Source organism: Aulonocara sp. 'chitande type north' Nkhata Bay, linkage group LG5 (assembly GCF_057382095.1).
Source record: "Aulonocara sp. 'chitande type north' Nkhata Bay isolate Kocher_YH1m ecotype deep benthic linkage group LG5, A_spYH_male_GT1.1, whole genome shotgun sequence".
In the NCBI taxonomy this organism is placed as follows: Eukaryota; Metazoa; Chordata; class Actinopteri; order Cichliformes; family Cichlidae; genus Aulonocara; species Aulonocara sp. 'chitande type north' Nkhata Bay.
The window spans coordinates 4,802,006-4,819,505 of NC_141348.1; the positions used below are offsets into that span (position 1 = coordinate 4,802,006).

General features: G+C 42.0%; 1 protein-coding gene across 12 annotated transcripts in view; it reads right to left on the reverse strand.

Annotated features, from left to right (window-relative positions):
* The window catches only part of LOC147329745 (neurofascin-like), a 51,849-nt gene that overhangs the window by 33,109 nt on the left and 1,240 nt on the right, over positions 1-17,500 (reverse strand). For 11 of the 12 annotated variants that reach the window (XR_015128995.1, XR_015128997.1, XR_015128996.1 and 8 more), the window contains exons 3-11: positions 16,873-17,020; positions 8,954-9,078; positions 6,510-6,554; positions 6,122-6,223; positions 5,579-5,776; positions 5,316-5,386; positions 2,471-2,693; positions 2,209-2,324; positions 1,553-1,763 (exon numbers count right to left, since the gene is read on the reverse strand). Coding sequence is in view for 9 of the 12 variants with exons in the window: in XM_086291026.1 (XP_086147152.1) it covers positions 1,553-1,763; positions 2,209-2,324; positions 2,471-2,693; positions 5,316-5,386; positions 5,579-5,776; positions 6,122-6,223; positions 6,510-6,554; positions 8,954-9,078; positions 16,873-17,020 (1,239 nt within the window). In the remaining 3 variants the exon portion in view is untranslated. The remainder of the gene's footprint in view (positions 1-1,552; positions 1,764-2,208; positions 2,325-2,470; positions 2,694-5,315; positions 5,387-5,578; positions 5,777-6,121; positions 6,224-6,509; positions 6,555-8,953; positions 9,079-16,872; positions 17,021-17,500) is intronic. The other variant, XM_086291028.1, reaches the window with a different exon arrangement.

Consider the following 17,500-nt stretch of genomic DNA (forward strand, 5'->3'; position numbering starts at 1 on the left):
TGAGTGTAACAAGAATCTGATCCCCAACAATCCTGCCAGAATTCTGATTGCCTGTGTTCCCATGTGGCCAGATTACAAACCTGATTTACTCAATCAAAGAAATTCCTCATCTGAGCTTGTTATCTGTAAGAAGCACAGCTGTCCACAGAATGAATTTCTTTTATTCCAGCCTCTCCACCACAATGGGAAAGACCAAAAAGCTGTGCAAGGTTTTAGGCCTACACACGAGTGGAATGGGCTCCAAGACCATCAGTGAGAAGCTGTTGGTGTGACTGTTCGGAAAGAGAAGAAATATAAACTGACTATCAAATGAATCTGAATTTAAGGACAGATTGAACCACAATCACCAAGAACACCATTGGTACCACACTACACCGTAAAACAGGAGTGCCAAACATACGAGATCATTTACAGACTCGATGTGCAGTTCAGTATTGACAGTGACATCACATGAAGTGTATATAAAGTGTGTCTGAATGGCAGAGATGCAGACATGTGTGCATGTGGCACAGAGCCATGGCTCAGTGTCTGAGTGAGCTTGAAGCCGTTTATGATTCTGAACCACAAACAAGCTCAAACTTTGGACTGTTTTACTGATGAAAACCTCCATTATGGCCGTTCATACTCCTCACAGTCATTAAACAATGAACAGTTAACCTGTTGAACCCCAATGCCTCCAATACCAGGGATGAGAGGGAGAACATCTGGTTTAACAGGATGTACTGCCAGATTTGTTACTTAAATATAGACATGTGGTGTCCACAGACACGTCAACAATCTCAGCTAAAAGCTCACAGAACTATTTCAACAACCACCAAAGAGCTAAAACAGCAAACGATTAGAGAGCAGCTAAACAGATTCTGCAAAAAGATGTAAACACAAAGCGCGGATCTCCCTCGGGGACGTACATGGACTTTGCTGAAAGGAGACATCTCACAGTTTCCGAGCTTCAGGTTTTGTAAGTCTGCGACCAAAATTCTTCACAAAGGTAAGACAAGCTGATTTTGTCTTCCCTTTGCTGTCTTGCTTCCACCATGATAAAATTGGACTTCCTGCACAGCTCTGTCTCGTGGTGTTCCTTGAGAGCAGTTTCCCATCATAAATCTCTATTTTCTGCCTTATTTGTTTCTTATTACACACTTATTACCACTCTCGTTTCTGACAGTGCTGTCAGACACTGTCTTGTTTTTCTCCCAAGAAAGCCAAATTTCTGCTATTCAATACTGAACAGCAGAACATGAACTGAACTTCAACCCATTGTGGCATTAATGGGTTTTCTTGGAACACCCACCAGGTCCCCTTGCTCAAGAAGACACATGTACGAGCCTGTCTGGAGTTAACCAGTGAACATCTAAAAGAACGCCAAGCTATAGTCAAACACAGTGGTGTTTTTCTGGGTACACTGAGGGGCCAATAGATGGGACCATGTACCGTCAGATCTTAGACTGTTCATTTATTTGAAAGATGACCTTACAAATTCAGCACACGATCAAAGAATTATTTCCCCCTGTATAAACCTGTTATTTTTAGGGTGGGTGAACAGCATCCTCACCTCCTTCTTTGGTGGTAAATGCCACAGTGTTGCTGGGTTGACTCTCAAAGCGATTGTTGGCCACAACCATGAACATCTTGTAGTTCGAGTAGGGCGCCAGGTCGCTGAGCATGCCAGATGGTTTGGCCGTAGTGCTATAGAAACCTTTGACCTTCTTCTCCTTACTGACCACCAGACCTGGAACCTGGCTAGACTCACGCCAGTAGTATAACTGGGAAGCAGAATGGGAAGAAAGGTGTTAATAGGCGAGACGTACAGGAGATGGGAGGACATTACACAAGAGAAATTATCCAAAATTGATCATGAAAGATAATTGGAAATTATGTAACGGAATAACAGGAGCGGGACCACGCCTCCAAACACGCTCCCTCCGGTTCTCATCTATATAGGTTCTCCCAGTTCTGCAAGCCGTCGTTCTCGTTTACGTGCCCCACCCTCCCTTCTTTAACTTCTTCACTTCTAATTAGTCCATGGGGATCTGCCAGGCTGCCATCGCCAGTCCCCTTCGAGGCCTTCCCCAATCGCAGTTCAATTCGTGACCATGCATCACCTTTACCTACTAAAACTCTGTCAAACCTAAAATGAGGATGTGAAATGATGCGTAATGTACCAACTCTGCAGTTTGTTCTCATTAGAAAAACCAAAGGCAGTCTTACTCTATACTCCTTGAACTCTCCCTGGACAGAGTTCAGGTCCACAGGGTTCCAGTGGATGATAACTTTGGTGCTGTCAACCTTTGATACCCGCAGGTCAGTGGGAGCATCAGTGGGCTCTGAACACATCCAAGTGGACACAATATGTGTGAACAGTCAGCAGTATTTTCAAAACAAATTGTCAGTTTGGTTTTCACTTTTCCTCAGCCTCCACATGGGTTGCTCTCATAAATGAAAAGCTGCTTCGTAGTCAGGATTTACTTACTGTCTTCTCCAGAGTATCCAATGACCAGGTTAGACTCTGGTCCTGCTCCAAACTCATTCCTGGCCTGGATTTTGAGCTCATAAGGCACATAGATTTCTGTATTGTGGACCACATGGTTAGTCCCCACTGTGGTCAGGTTATTCCACTCCTCTTCAGCGTCTTTTCGTCTCCACCACACAATGTAGTGCAGGTTTGGACCATTTCTTTCCAGATCAAGGAGAGGCTAGAAAAGTCAACAGAGAGATGCGCCTGAATTTACACATATTGGCAGGACAAACGATGAGTTATACTTATCAAATTACATGTTATAACTGTTTGGTGGTTATATACATTTACTTAGACATTGGAAGTTTTGCATCTAACCTTACTGTACAAGGGGATAAATTCTGATTGGACACTTCCAAGCTTATTCCACAACATGTCGTGTTTATTTGTGAACATGTTGATACATTTCATCATATTTCTGTGCATTATTTTTGATTTATTTATCATCTTGTTTTTGGTCAACAAAAAGGAACGCTGTTAGATGAAGCAACATTTTATGGGGAACGTTTTATCTTGATGCAAGGAAATGTGAGAAAGTTGTGCAGATTCACTCTGAAACTGTGAAACATCCATGCAAATGCATTAAATAAGGCAAAAAGACAGAGTCTGAACCAGTGTTGAGTTTGTTGGCTAATAATTTTTGTTAATAAAAAGAAGATGAAAATTATGATGAAATGTTTTGACACTTTTGTTGACCAATAAAAATCAGATGACAGGAGAGATTAGACCCAATCAGAATTAATCAGCTTGTGTAGCGAGCGGGACGACTTTTGATCTCCTTGGGCAGAAAAATTGATCTCACAAGCTGAGAGAAGATGTGAAGGAAATCACAACATTTTGTAAACTATACAGTACCCCGGCAAAAACATGACAAACTTTTAGTTAACTGAATTCACTTCAGATTAAGTCGACGACAATCTTATAATATTTAGTCACCTAAAACAAGTTAGATGCCTAATTATGACTTAAACTAAAAAGACTGAAGCTAAATCCAAATTTGCTGACAGAATTAAGACGGGTACTGTTCTACTCTCTCAGGCAAGCTTTCTTTAGCTCTTCAGGCTTCTTGACGGACACTGCAAAGCTCTTCTTTGGATGTTAGCGCCCTTTAGTTTGATTCTCTGATCCCATACAATTTCAATAATGTTGAGGTCCAGGTTCTGGTAAGGCAAGGCAAGGCAAGGCAAATTTATTTGTATAGCACAATTCAACAACAAGGTGATTCAAAGTGCTTTACAGAGACATTAGAAACAAAAACAAATAAAAAGCATGATTTAAAATTGAATAAAACAAGCAAACAAACAAACTAACTAAACACACACATTTCACACCTGTTCGCGCGATCTGAACCCTTATCGTAAGGGGAGCTACCAGTCCTTCTGTGGACGAGCTACTTTCTATTTTAAATTCCCTGAATTTAAAATACTCTCTAGACCCAGTCTAGACCCAGTCTAGACCCAGTTGGGGAGCTACCCAGAGCTCTAAACCCACTTAACAAACAAACAAAACAAACAAAACAGTATATAAAATCAAAACAGATAAAATCAGAACAGTAGATAAAATCAGTAGTTAAATGTAAGTTTTGAAATTTAAGCTTAAAGTGTGGATTTGGTGCTTTATTCAAATGCAGCTGAGAACAGGTGAGTCTTCAACCTGGATTTAAATAAACTGAGTGTTTCAGCTGATCTGAGGCTTTCTGGGAGTTTGTTCCAGATATAAGGAGCATAAAAGCTGAATGCAGCTTCTCCGTGTCTGGTTCTGACTCTGGGAACTGATAAAAGACCGGATCCAGATGACCTGAGGGATCTGGAAGGTTCATACTGGGTCAGGAGGTCATTGATGTATTTTGGTCCTAAACCATTCAGAGCTTTATAGACCAGCATCAGAACTTTAAAGTCTATCCTCTGACGGACAGGCAGCCAGTGTAAAGACCTCAGAGCTGGACTGATGTGGTCCACTTTTTTGGTCTTAGTGAGGACTCGAGCAGCAGAGTTCTGAATGAGCTGTAGTTGTCTGACTGATTTTTTAGGTAGACCTGCAAAGATGCTGTTACAGTAATCAAGCCTACTAAAGATGAATGCATGGACTAGTTGGTAAGGCACATGCATGACTGAAGGTGTTCCACTGTGGATCTCTCTCTATCCAGGTCCACACATTGGCTGTAAATGGTTCTTATATAGTGCTTTTCTGCTCCGCCTGAGCATTCAAAGTTCCCTGTGTTTAGTATCACTGTTGTACTGAAAAGTTGAGCTCTTACACTGAGACCATTCTAATGAGGCTTATGCAAATCCTAGATTGATCAACATAAGGTCCATCTGTTTGGTCCTGTGTCAGCGCAACACTACATTTTTTCCAATCGTGTTTCTGTTGTAAATAGTGTTTTGGGCCTGCTGCTTTTACTCTTTTGTCCACTTTTGTGAAATAGACACACTGCACATCACGCCAAGATGTGCCACGTTTTCAGCTAATATCAACTTGTTGAAGCAAAAATACTGTTTTATGTCTGGCATACTGTTATCTTCGGCATTTTTCACTCTGCTAGTAACAAAATGCATAAAGATCCTATTTAACACTGCGGGGAACATGTGCCACCACACAAAACAGTCCTAGCTGCACCTTTGCACACAGGACTTTGTGCTTTCAGCTGACAGTGCTAACCACCAGCCTAAAACGTTTGTCATGGTCACCTGATTACACATCTGCATTCAGGTGACCCTCAGTTTCATTATACTGTTAACATGTTCTCAGTGCAGACTACACTGTCTCACTGATTCATTCCCCATACGAGACGTCATCTTACCTCCCAGGTGATCTCCATATTGTCCTTTCTGGACCCCCAACCCCGTAGGCCTTTGGGAATGGCATCTGGTGCTTGTTTCAACATAACAGAGCGCACTGACATTAACCAGAGTCAGCAAAGCTTCACACTTATTCAACTGCAACTGTAAACCTTTAGTGAACATACGTTTCCAAAACATTGTAGCTAATTTGAGTACATGTAAACTAATAAGACTGACCAATTGAAACATCAGAGGTCAGATGATTGCATGCGATGCTCCTTACCAGCTCCAGTGGTCTTGTACCGGGGCGAGGGGCGGCTGGGATCACTCTGACCTACTGAGTTGATGGCGATGACCCTGAACTGGTAGTTGACAAAGGGAGCGAGCTGCAGGATGACAGAGTTGAGGTCTCCAGGGTAAGATGACAAGTTCTGCCACCTACCCGGCTCCCAGCGGTCCTCTTCAAACTGGACCAAGAACTCTGAGGAGAGACAGAACTAATGAAAAAACCAAGACAGTAAAACCTGCTGCAGGTCTGTGAGTCCATGTGTTCTGGAAGCACGCCATGTCCCATCCATTTGTCCACTTCAGCTTGTTCAAAGATCCAGTATACATTTTACAACCTTTCAGTATCCACATGGATTATAATTTACCCAAATCCTTCAGTAATAGGATTTTGAGTTTAGCATCCATTCAGAATCAAGTCTCAACTGTGGTGACCTGAAACTAACTAGGCTACTTTTGCTTACACAGTCTCCCCAACAGGATCAGTTTCAAAAAAATAACACAATCCTGTCAGGATCCAGGTTGATGTGTGCCTACTTACCTGTGATGGGGCTCCTGTGCTCTTTTCCAGGGATCCAGGTGAGGCGAACGCTGCGTGCTGCTGGGTCTGACAAATCCAGATCCATGGGGGGGTCTGGACGGGCTGAAGAAAGACAAGACATGGCTTTGCTTGTGTCAGACACACAGAAACATGCATGCATTTGTAGACATGTTGAAGAACCTTTTTTCATCTAAAACAAATGACTCATTGGGAGCAGTGCAGAGAGTCTCCTCTCAGCATGGACACATAACACTGTCATCATAAAGGGTTCATACAAACAGTAAGACAAAGAGACACTAGTTTAAAAACAACAAGCACATAACAAATTAAAAACAGGACAGAGACAAACAGTAGATAACATAAAACTTCCAACTGAGCTGTGTGTTACCTGGAAGCAAGGCACTAGAGACTGAGGGGTTGAGAGTGGCCACCTCTGTGGGACAGGGTCAGGGAGCAGGAAGTGGGTACAAAGGTTAGAGTCTGCAGGTTAGTCTACAAGCCAATCAACAGCAAGGGATTAAGAATGCATTTAGCACACATAGTAATAAGGTAAGTTACACAGTTGTAGACAATCACATAATCACTGGTTTTACAAATAAAAATGCTCACACTGGTGACGACATGTGGATTAAAGAGTGCCTGCTATTATTTAAATACACACACGCACGCGCACACACACACAGATAAAGGTAAACACTCGTTGAGGCTGAGGTAAAGTAGCAGACTGTCCTGTGGCACCATGGCTACACTCATGAACGCTGCCCCCTACAGGCCGAGCAGGAGAGGTGCCCTCAGCTCACAGCTACAGTCTGTGATAGTGTGGCATTTGAAAGCAGTTGGTGTTCTTTGCTCACGAACACTTGAAGCGTGTTGTTGAAAGATGACATGTTTGATGATGGACTAAATATAGACTCTGAATAATAAATGGGTGCAGTCTGTCTGTGTTGTGTTTTCAGGAACACGATGCTGTTCTCCAACCAGTCCCAAAGACTCAATCAGTCTGTGTAGGAGCATGCCACTGGAAGCACTGCTGTACTTCTTTCAGTGTCTCACACACTACTGCTGAACTACAAAATGCTGTATGACTCTCACATCACAGTGATTTGTTTCGTTTTTACACATTCACTGTAAATATCTGCTTCGTACGTACAATGACTGTTTTCAGCTAATACACAGCACCGTGCATAAAACTGAAGCCTTGAAATGTGCTGAAGCTCTTTGTCACATCCTGACACCATCAAAGTGCAGGCTGACTAGTTTCATTCAAGCATCAGAGCCATCACAATGATCTGAAGCAACATGAACATGAAAGTCTAAAGTAACAGAAGGTCTTTCACCAAATGCAGTTTAGGGATGGGTATCGAAAACCGGTTCTTGTTGAGAACCGGTTCCCACTGTTTCAATTCCTTGGAATCGTTTGCCACTTTTAAAAACGATTCCCTTATCGATTCCAGTCGCCCCGAATGACGTCATCACGTTGAGTAGCGTCTTTTACCCAGTAGGAAACACGGCGCCTGAGCGGCACAAACGCTCAAAAGTTTGGTTACACTTTATGAGAAAGGATGACAACAGGGCAACGTGCAATACTTGCAAAGTAGAGATTTCATCAAAGGGAGGAAACACTACGAACATGCAAAAGCATTTGCTCAAAAAACACGCGATTGCTTTCAACGAATGTCGTGTTTTTGATCCGCTCCGGACTAGCGAAGCTCAACCCAGCAGCAGCGGTAGCGTTTCCACGTCCTCTCCCGTTAATACTGCAGGTAACTAATCAATTAGCATTGCATATTATGTTGGCGCGATTTACCTTATTACAAAACCTGCTATTTCTGTGCGTTGCATTTAGATAACCATGATGAGAGAGACAGAGTCTGGCTCAGATGCTGGCAGTTCTCGCTGCAGTCTACCGGTAGCGTCTCCTTTCAGGCCAGGATAGACGAATGTCACCCAGCAGTGTCTAAGTTTGTGGTCAAAGGCTTGCACCCATTTGCCACAGCAGATGCCCCCGATTTCACTTTGGTAAGTGAATGTGTTTAATTGTAGGCAGGACATTACTGGATATTCTTGTGTAATTGCTACAGAATAATTTATGTTATACTTTGTTATTGCTACAGGAGAATATTTATTTTATTATTTTACATATACATTTTTTTTCCTGGGGACCCTGTGACACCCCATTGAAGAGCCGTAGGCTGTGGATCTCTTAAGATCTCACTGTTGGGTTTGTAAGGCCATGTTACTCCTAAATTTCTATCTTGTTCAAAGAGAAGATATAAAACAAAGTTCTAAGCTAATCGACTTTAGTGTTCTCCTTTTTAAAAAAAAAGAATCAATAAGAGAATCGATAAAGAATCGAATCGTTAAACAGAATCGAAAATGGAATCGGAATCGTTAAAATCTTATCAATACCCATCCCTAGTGCAGTTACATGTGCAGTATGTATGCACACGTCTTCAGCAGCTGAAACCAGTGCTTTACATGTTTTAGCCATCCATCCATTCGCTTCCGCTTGTCCTTTTCAGGGTCGCGGGGGGCGCTGGAGCCTATCCCAGCTGTCATAGGGCGAGAGGCGGGGTACACCCTGGACAGGTCGCCAGTCTGTCGCAGGGCCAACACACGTTTTAGCCATGTCTGCCTAAATCCACAGCGTGTTCACAGGGGGCCATTGATTGTTGGGTTTCCTCTGTATGTATCATTGTAGGTCTGCCTTACTACATAAAGGTGACTGTTGTTGGTAAGTGTAAATGTAAGAGAAAATGACATATTTTAAGAGTACACTCAGAGTAATGAACTAATGAAACAACACAATGTCCAGTCTGTATGTGAGTGTACCTAACACAGTGAGGCGAGCAGAGGCTGAGAGCTGGTCTATCTCAGATTTAGCAGTGCAGGTGTACGTCCCCTCGTCACCCTCGTTCACATTGGGGATGGACAGAGACTCATCATCCTTCTTCAACCTAGGAGACAGATACAGAAAGGACTGTCATACGTGTAGTAACAGCACTGGAGCTAGTCTTTATTCATATTCATACAAAAACCAAAGAAACTCATTCCTGGAAGAAGAGTGTTCAGATTTCTGTTCATATGAACTGCCTGTATGCTGACAGGCATCAGAGTAGCCAGCATACAAACCATTTGGGTCCATGCATTTACTTTTGTGGGTTTACGTTTAAAAACAGTCCCAGTACAATCCATTGAACATTGTTGGATTTTAAATCAGATAATCCAGATGTGACTGAAGACTTTCAGCTTCGATTCAAAGGGTTTGACAAAAGTGCTGCATCAGCAGTTTCGGATATACAGGCTTTTTAAACAGTCTCATTTTCAGAGACTCAACACTAGTTGGAGTGTCAGGGAGCTTCATGGCCAGGCGAAGCTTCTTTATTCCAAGTGAAGTCAGGTGTTGGACTTTAATTGGGTAGCAAAGAAACGTGGATACAAGTGAAGAGAGCTACTATTAGGCTGGAAAAAAATCATGTCAGACAAACAGGAAGTAGTTTAGATCATGTGACATATTCTTTCAAACAAAAAAGGATGCTCTGGCCAGCTCAGCAATACCAAAAGACTGCAGAAGACAACTTAAGCCGATCATTTCAGCCTTTTCACAACATCTAGCCAAATCCTGAACAGAAGGAGACAGGCCTGAATCATCAGCCGAAAACTAGGCAAGGCAAGGCAAGTTTATTTGTACAGCACAATTCAACAACAAGGTGGTTCAAAGTGCTTTACAGAGACATTAGAAACAAAAACAAATAAAAAGCAGGATTTAAAATTTATTAAAACAAGCAAACTAACTAACTAACTAATTAACAAACAAACAAACAAACAAAACAGATAAAATCAGTAGTTAAATGTAAGTTTTGAAATTTAAGCTTAAAGTGTGGATTTGGTGCTTTATTCAAATGCAGCTGAGAACAGGTGAGTCTTCAACCTGGATTTAAATAAACTGAGTGTTTCAGCTGATCTGAGGCTTTCTGGGAGTTTGTTCCAGATATAAGGAGCATAAAAGCTGAATGCAGCTTCTCCGTGTCTGGTTCTGACTCTGGGAACTGATAAAAGACCGGATCCAGATGACCTGAGGGATCTGGAAGGTTCATACTGGGTCAGGAGGTCACTGATGTATTTTGGTCCTAAACCATTCAGAGCTTTATAGGCCAGCATCAGAACTTTAAAGTCTATCCTCTGACGGACAGGCAGCCAGTGTAAGGACCTCAGAGCTGGACTGATGTGGTCCACTTTTTTGGTCTTAGTGAGGACTCGAGCAGCAGAGTTCTGAATGAGCTGTAGTTGTCTGACTGATTTTTTAGGTAGACCTGTAAAGATGCTGTTACAGTAATCAAGCCTACTAAAGATGAATGCATGGACTAGTTTTTCCAGGTCCTGTTGAGACATCAGATCTTTGATCCTTGAAATATTCTTGAGGTGATAGTAAGCTGACTTTGTTATTGTCTTAATGTGTTTTTCTAAGTTTAGGTCTGCATCCATCACTACACCCAAATTTCTCGCCTGGTTTGTGGTTTTTAGGTGTATAGATTGAAGTTCTCTGGTGACCTGTAATCGTTTTTCTTTGGCGCCAAAGACTATTACCTCAGTTTTGTTTTTGTTTAGCTGGAGAAAATTGTGGCACAACCAGTCATTGATTTCCTCAATGCATTTACCAAGAGCCTGTACAGGGCCTCGGTCTCCTGGTGACATTGTGATATATATTTGTGTGTCATCTGCACAGCTGTGGTAGTTTATTTTGTTGTTCTTTATAATCTGTGCCAGTGGGAGCATGTAGATGTTAAACAGAAGGGGTCCCAAGATGGAACCTTGGGGAACTCCACATGTGATACTTGTCTGCTCAGATGTGAAGTTACCTATTGATACAAAGTATTTCCTGTTTTCTACGTATGTTTTGAACCAGTTTAGTACAGTTCCTGAAAGACCTGTCCAGTTCTCCAGTCGTTTGAGTAATATGTTGTGGTCAACTGTATCAAATGCTGCACTGAGATCCAGTAAAACTAAGACTGACATTTTTCCACTGTCTGTATTCAGACATATGTCATTAAACACTTTGGTCAGAGCGGTTTCAGTGCTGTGGTTCTGTCTAAAACCTGACTGGAAGGCATCGTAGCAATTATTCTGTTTTAAGAAGTAACTGAGCTGTTGAGAAACTGCTTTTTCAATGATCTTACTTAAAAATGGGAGATTTGAGATCGGCCTGTAGTTGTTCATTTGTGTCTTGTCAAGATTGCAACTGCTGTCTCCAGGTAGAAACAGCAATGATACACCTGCTGCTGTCAGACCTGCAGGTATCAGGCTGTGATGTTCTCCTTTATAATGGACAGAAATATTTGGAGTGGCACAAATAATTTGTGGCATCTTCTTGAAGAACAGCTGATTGTTCTGTAAACAGTTTGAAATGGCTGTAAATAACTTTGTTTGCAAAACTTGTGCATATGATTTTAAAATTGACAATTTATATTTGCATTGAAAGTTATGAAATATGATTCATTAAACATGTTTGTGGTTGTTACGGTGAAAATATCACCTTTTCTACGGATTTTATGGTTTTTATCTGACTTTAACTTAAAGAATGTTAGCTACCGCTCACCGCTCGTCTGCAGCTTTATTTGAATGGAAAACTTCCACAACAGGCAAAAAAAAGCTTTTTGCTAAAAAAAAGATTCAGAGCAGAAGTTTTTTGCACTGCATTTTAAAATGAAAACATATTGCATTTATTTACAATTAAAGACACACAGAGCAGGAGGTGTGTTACTGTTTTACATCCACAGACACACAAGAAAAGAAGCAGGCAACATGAGGTCAAGTTATGGCAATTTTATTTGTGTATTTCAGTGCATGTATTTAGATTAGAGTTTTTAAAAACAAACAAACGTCCCAAGAAGAAGGATGGGGAGAAAGAAAGGTGGAGAGAGGAGGAAGAAACTATTGATGTCCTCAAACTGGATGCTGCTGGGTCAGTTCTTCCTCAGCAGTCTGCTCCAGAATCCCCTCCTGTCCTCGGCTTGCTTTGCTTTTGCCTTCAGTTCTTTTAAGGTCTTGTTGAGCTGCTCCTCGGCATCTTTAAATGTTTCTTTCAGCTGCTGTTTGGCCAGTTTCACTTTGTGTTTGAGGAGCTCTTTAGCTTCCTTTTTGTGCTTTCGTATTTCTTTAAGTGCGTCTTTGCAGTCTTTCTTGGTCACCGCAGAGCCGCTCATTTCTTTCTTGAATGCCTTCACCTCAATTTTCTCTTCTGCAAGTTCTTCTTGCACTTTCATCAGTTCCTTCTTCATGTTTTCATTGTGACTCTTTGTATCTTCCATTTCTTTCTTTGCTTCCTGCATTTTAATTTTCTCTTCCTCCAACACTTTTTGAGCTTCCAACAATTCTTTCTTCAAATTTTCAATCTCATTTTCTGCCTCGTGGTTACGTTTTTTCTCCTCTTCAAGTTGTTGCTTTACATGCAGTAATTCCTTCCTTAGTGTTTCAGCTTCAGCCGTTACATTTGCAGCTTCTTGTGTTGCCAACTGCATTTTCCTTCTTTCCTCTTCAAAAGCTTCCTGCACCTCCTGTAATTCCTGCATCACATTTCCTGCCTCCTTCTTTGCAGTTTGATATTTCTTTTTGGCTTCTTGTGCTGTGCTTTTCTCTTCCTCCAATGCTTTTTGAGCTTCCAACAGTTCTTTCTTCATCTTTTCATTCTCCTTTTCTGCCTGTTGTTTTCCCATTTTCTCTCCTTTAAGTTTGAGACCCACATGCAGTAATTCCTGCAATACTACTTCAGTTTCAAACTGTGAATTTTTAGCTTCTCCTCTTGATTTTTCTGCCTCTTCTTTTAATTTGACATTTTCAGCCTGTATCATTTGAAGTTCTTCTTGCAGGTTAATCAGCTGTACTGAATTGTGAGGTGAAGCACTCGCCGATCCTCTTCTCGTTCTCCCCTGATTCATTTTGGCCTTTTAAACAAAGGAGCCAACGTTTTGTAGAGGAGTGAAGTGAAGTTTTCGATGTTTCTTCGTCAGCTGTCGTTTGTCCTGCACAGAGATGCTGCTGTAGATGTGTCTCTAGCTGTGTCTGGATACAATGAAACATGCTGGAACTAAGTGCTTGTGTTGCACAGTTCTACTGAACATTCCATTTCATGCATGCTCCGCCCACATGGTCAGGAATGTCAGGTGCTGCATCACCAAATGCTGCTCCCGTTGCCTAGCAATAACAGCTGTTTACTTTTGGGGTCTGGTTCATTATTTAATAAAGAAAACATGTCCAAGTATTGGGTGCTGAGGCTCAGCGCATATTCTAGCCTGCTGTGTGGGTGGGCAGCTAGAAATCACTGGTGGGCAACATGAGTGAGGAGAAAACTGGAGCAGCCAAGCAGGGAGCTGCAGGTTGCTGGTTTGAGTCTCTGTTCAGATGCTGGTGTCTCCTCTCTCTGAGATGTCTGCAAACAGTCCCAGATAAAACAATAAGGATAATAAACAAACACGTGACTAAAATAACAATTATGACTCTGATGTGTTTCATGTGTAGCAGGATGGCCTCTATACAGCAGTCGCTGCAAGCATCCACATCGCCACACTCACTTTTCTTTAAGCAGGCGTGCTGGGCTCCTCCTAAGGAAAGTTTGAAACTTCATTTCCTTCATGCTGGTGAACTTTTTACCAAATATTTTCATCAAAGCTTCTCCATCACTGACAGGGATTGTTTGGATCTTCACACTCATCTCCACCAACCCTAAAAAATGAGTCTCACTTTGCTCATATAATGCCAGGAGTGTCTCCATATTCCACAAAAGTCTGTGCAAACATGTAACAGTATCCCATATTCATAGAAATATTATTGATATTATAACAAAAGCTGTCACCAACACAATTGTCCCAAGTGCTTTTTTATTAGTTATTGCAAATGCTCGATTGCAGTTCTTGCTAGATGACAAAACCACTTATTAGGTTTAGAAGGAAATGACTTTTTCTACATGAGGTAAAGTTGGAGCTGTTTCCCCAAACTAAATGAAATCATCATTTAAAAAACTACAATCTGTATTTACTCTGAACATCTGTGTTAACATTTGGAAACATGTAAGTGTAACAAACATGTTAAAACATAAGAAATCAGGAAGGGGCATGTACAGGAATTTCTTTTACTTATGTATTAATCACATCATTTTATTGTATGATGCCTTGGTGCCACTGGATTTTAACATGTCTCACACTCATACAGTAAGACAAATGGTGGGGGTGTAGTAAGGAAGTTGGGGGAAGCAGAAAACTCCACAGGAAGAGTCTTTTGTCTCTTTGAGGACTCTGGGAGGCAGCAAGGGAGTGTGAACCTTAAGGTGTGAAACAGCTGTGTACTGCCTTTTGTTCCTGGAGAAGGTATTTCACTGAGAGCCATGCTGGGCTCAGACTCTGCTGACCGTCTGTCCCGCGGTCATGCAGGGACTTCATCAAGCTTGGTTGTCTGTTCTTTGTGTGTTTGATTAATACAGTTTGTCAAAATGAAAACATGACTGTAGATTCAGACACGTGAGGCTGTGCTGATGAGACCAAACAAGGCAAATAAACAGTTTTAAAGGTGAACTGTGGGCAACGGCCAATTCTACCCTGGAGCCCAGAGGATTACACGTTATTTTTTAAAGTAACGCAATAGTTACTTAATTACTAGTAATTAATTACTTTTAGAATCTTGTAACTCAGTTACTAACTCAGTTACTTTTTTGAAGAAGTAACTAGTAACTATAATTAATTACTTTTTCAAAGTAACAACGCTGCTGATGACACCACCATTATCGGTCTGATCCAGAATGACGATGCGGTCTGAGCGGAGGTGGATCAGCTGGTCCACTGGTACAGACTGTGGAGAAACTACCGGATGCTCCGCCCTCTCGCCATCCTCAACAACAGTCTGTATGTGAGGACCACTTCACATCACAAAAAGGTGGATCCTAAGGAATCTGAAGTGATCCACCATGTGCAGAACAAGGCCCAGATGAGGTTCTTCCTGTGGCAGCTGTGAAAGTTCCACAGGAGCTGCTGCCATCACCCGCTCTGTGTTGTGCACATGGATGAGTGTCTCAGCTACGTCACTCTGATAAACACTCTGAAGTAACCATCGATATATCATTAGCACACTGCACAATTATAGTTATTTTATTTATATAAGTTGCAAGAAAAATAACTACTCAAGTACAGTAACAAAGTATTTGTACTTCATTACCTCCCACCTCTGAGTATAGCCAGCTGCTCCTCAGGAGAAATGAGTGGCAGCTCAGTCAGCTTATTTTAAACCATTTCCCAAGTCCATGTACTTCTGTTAGTCTATAAACCATCATCATATATAACGTGTTGGCCTGCTTAGCAACAGTTGTGTTTCTCAGCCATGTCTTAAACTCGTCGCACCTTCTGCAGCTACACACTCAGCCTCGCTCCAGCTGACAGTGAAGGCTGTTTGGAACAAACCCGCTGACTCAGGGACCCGAACCTTTACCCTTCACTACAAATGCTTTATACATAGCTACTGGGGAAGAAACAGTGGGTAGGTTGGAGTGATATGGGTGGGGGCACTCCCCAACGTCCCAGTACAGCATTTGTAATTTAATGGACCCATCGAAACCACTAGAAAGAGACTCTGATCCTTTATTGACACACGCTGTAGAGATGAAGGGGTTAAAGGATTCACCTTCCCTTTGGCTCATTCAAACTGACTCAATTGTTGCCAAGGCAACACTTTTGGTTGTTTGAAGGCAATTGGTCTGCTCATTTTCTAAATGTGCCACTAATTAACCATGGATGTTGTGATGTTTACGGAACTTTTATTTTGAAAGGTCGAATGTAAGGCGGAAGGGGGTTATAAAAAAAGGAGACAACAGAAAACGGTAGATGAACAAGTTAGCGCTGCAGACTGTGTTGCCGCTGCAAGCCTGCGAATTAAAGAATGGTACTAAGAAATACTGAAGGTGTCATCATTAATGTTTGAGGCATGCAAACATTACAGATGTGTTCTGCTTTGGGTCTTGAAGAGTCATTGTCTGAACTATGAATCACCTGCATGTCACAAAACTGAGACTAGATTTTTAGTAACAGAGCCTCACTACAATTCACTGCTACAACGACACACCAATCACAGCACTGCAAACCACACCCAGGCCACTTTACCCTTGTTAAGGAATATATATATATTTTCTTAGTGCTTATTTTCTGATTATTTTGTTTATGCATTTTAATAACAGGCCAGCTTTGACTCACACACCAGTTGCTCAGCCAGACTGGAGCTGTGCAGAGCTGCAGAGGCGGTATATTAAGAACAGGAAACAGATGCAGACAGAAGAAGTGAAACTAGGCAGAGGGTAGCGCACGTAATCACTCCACCAGCAACACACACATCAAGTAAGGCCAGAGGTAAAGAAGTTGTTTGGATTGAAACTGTGTGCGACGTGGGAGTGCCAAAATAACAGACTATGATGTACGCATCCGGCTTAATGCTCCAGACCTGCCGATGCTTAGCAGCGTGCACATCCCCTTTCCGGAAAGTAATGATTGAATAAATTGATTATAAATACTTTGACCACTCTGCGTCTTCTCTGTCCAGGAGAAGAATAAAAAGAACTGGGTTCGATACCCTTCACTACACTGTGAAACTTTGTTGTTAGATTCAGAGCAAATGAACAACTTTTCCCACAACCATGTTTAGTCAGGCTTGAAGCAGAGACAAAGAGGGTGACAGCACAGCACAGGTTGTTAAAAAAGAGCAAACGCAGGGGTCATTACCTCCATCCCAAGTAAAGAGGCTTGTCATCCTTCATCCAGGCCACACTGACAGGAAGGCTGGGGTCAGACGTCACCCTACACGTGAAGCGAGCCGTGGAGCCCCTGATGGCTGACTGGTGCTCGGGGGCCTGAATGATGCGAGTCGGCTCTGGGTCACAGTTAAGATGAAGAGCAATGCACTACATGAACATTTTAGACGCATCCAATAACACAAGTGGTAGATAATACTGTGTGGAGCTGCATGGTCAGGTGCCACAGTCTCATCCAAAACAAGACCAATTTACTCTTTCCATCTCTGTTCAATATGAGATAAGCTGCAAAGATTTAGATACAGAAAATGTGCAAGAAAATTGAATCATGGAGACTGTATTTGCATAACAATGCAATCCCTTTGTGTAAAGATCCACAGTACAGTTAGCAGGCAAAACAAGTAGACAAAGTCAGGTGCATCCCACCAGCCTCTGCCCTTCTCCTCTGGTGTAACATGTGACGCAGACAGGACTACAAACAGCTTCAGCAGTCTTACTAATGCACCCTGACATGTAAGGTGAGCTGTTATTTCCATCGTTGGCTCACTGCAGGCAGGCTTGGATAAAACAAGTTGAAACAAATGTTGATTTAAGATGTT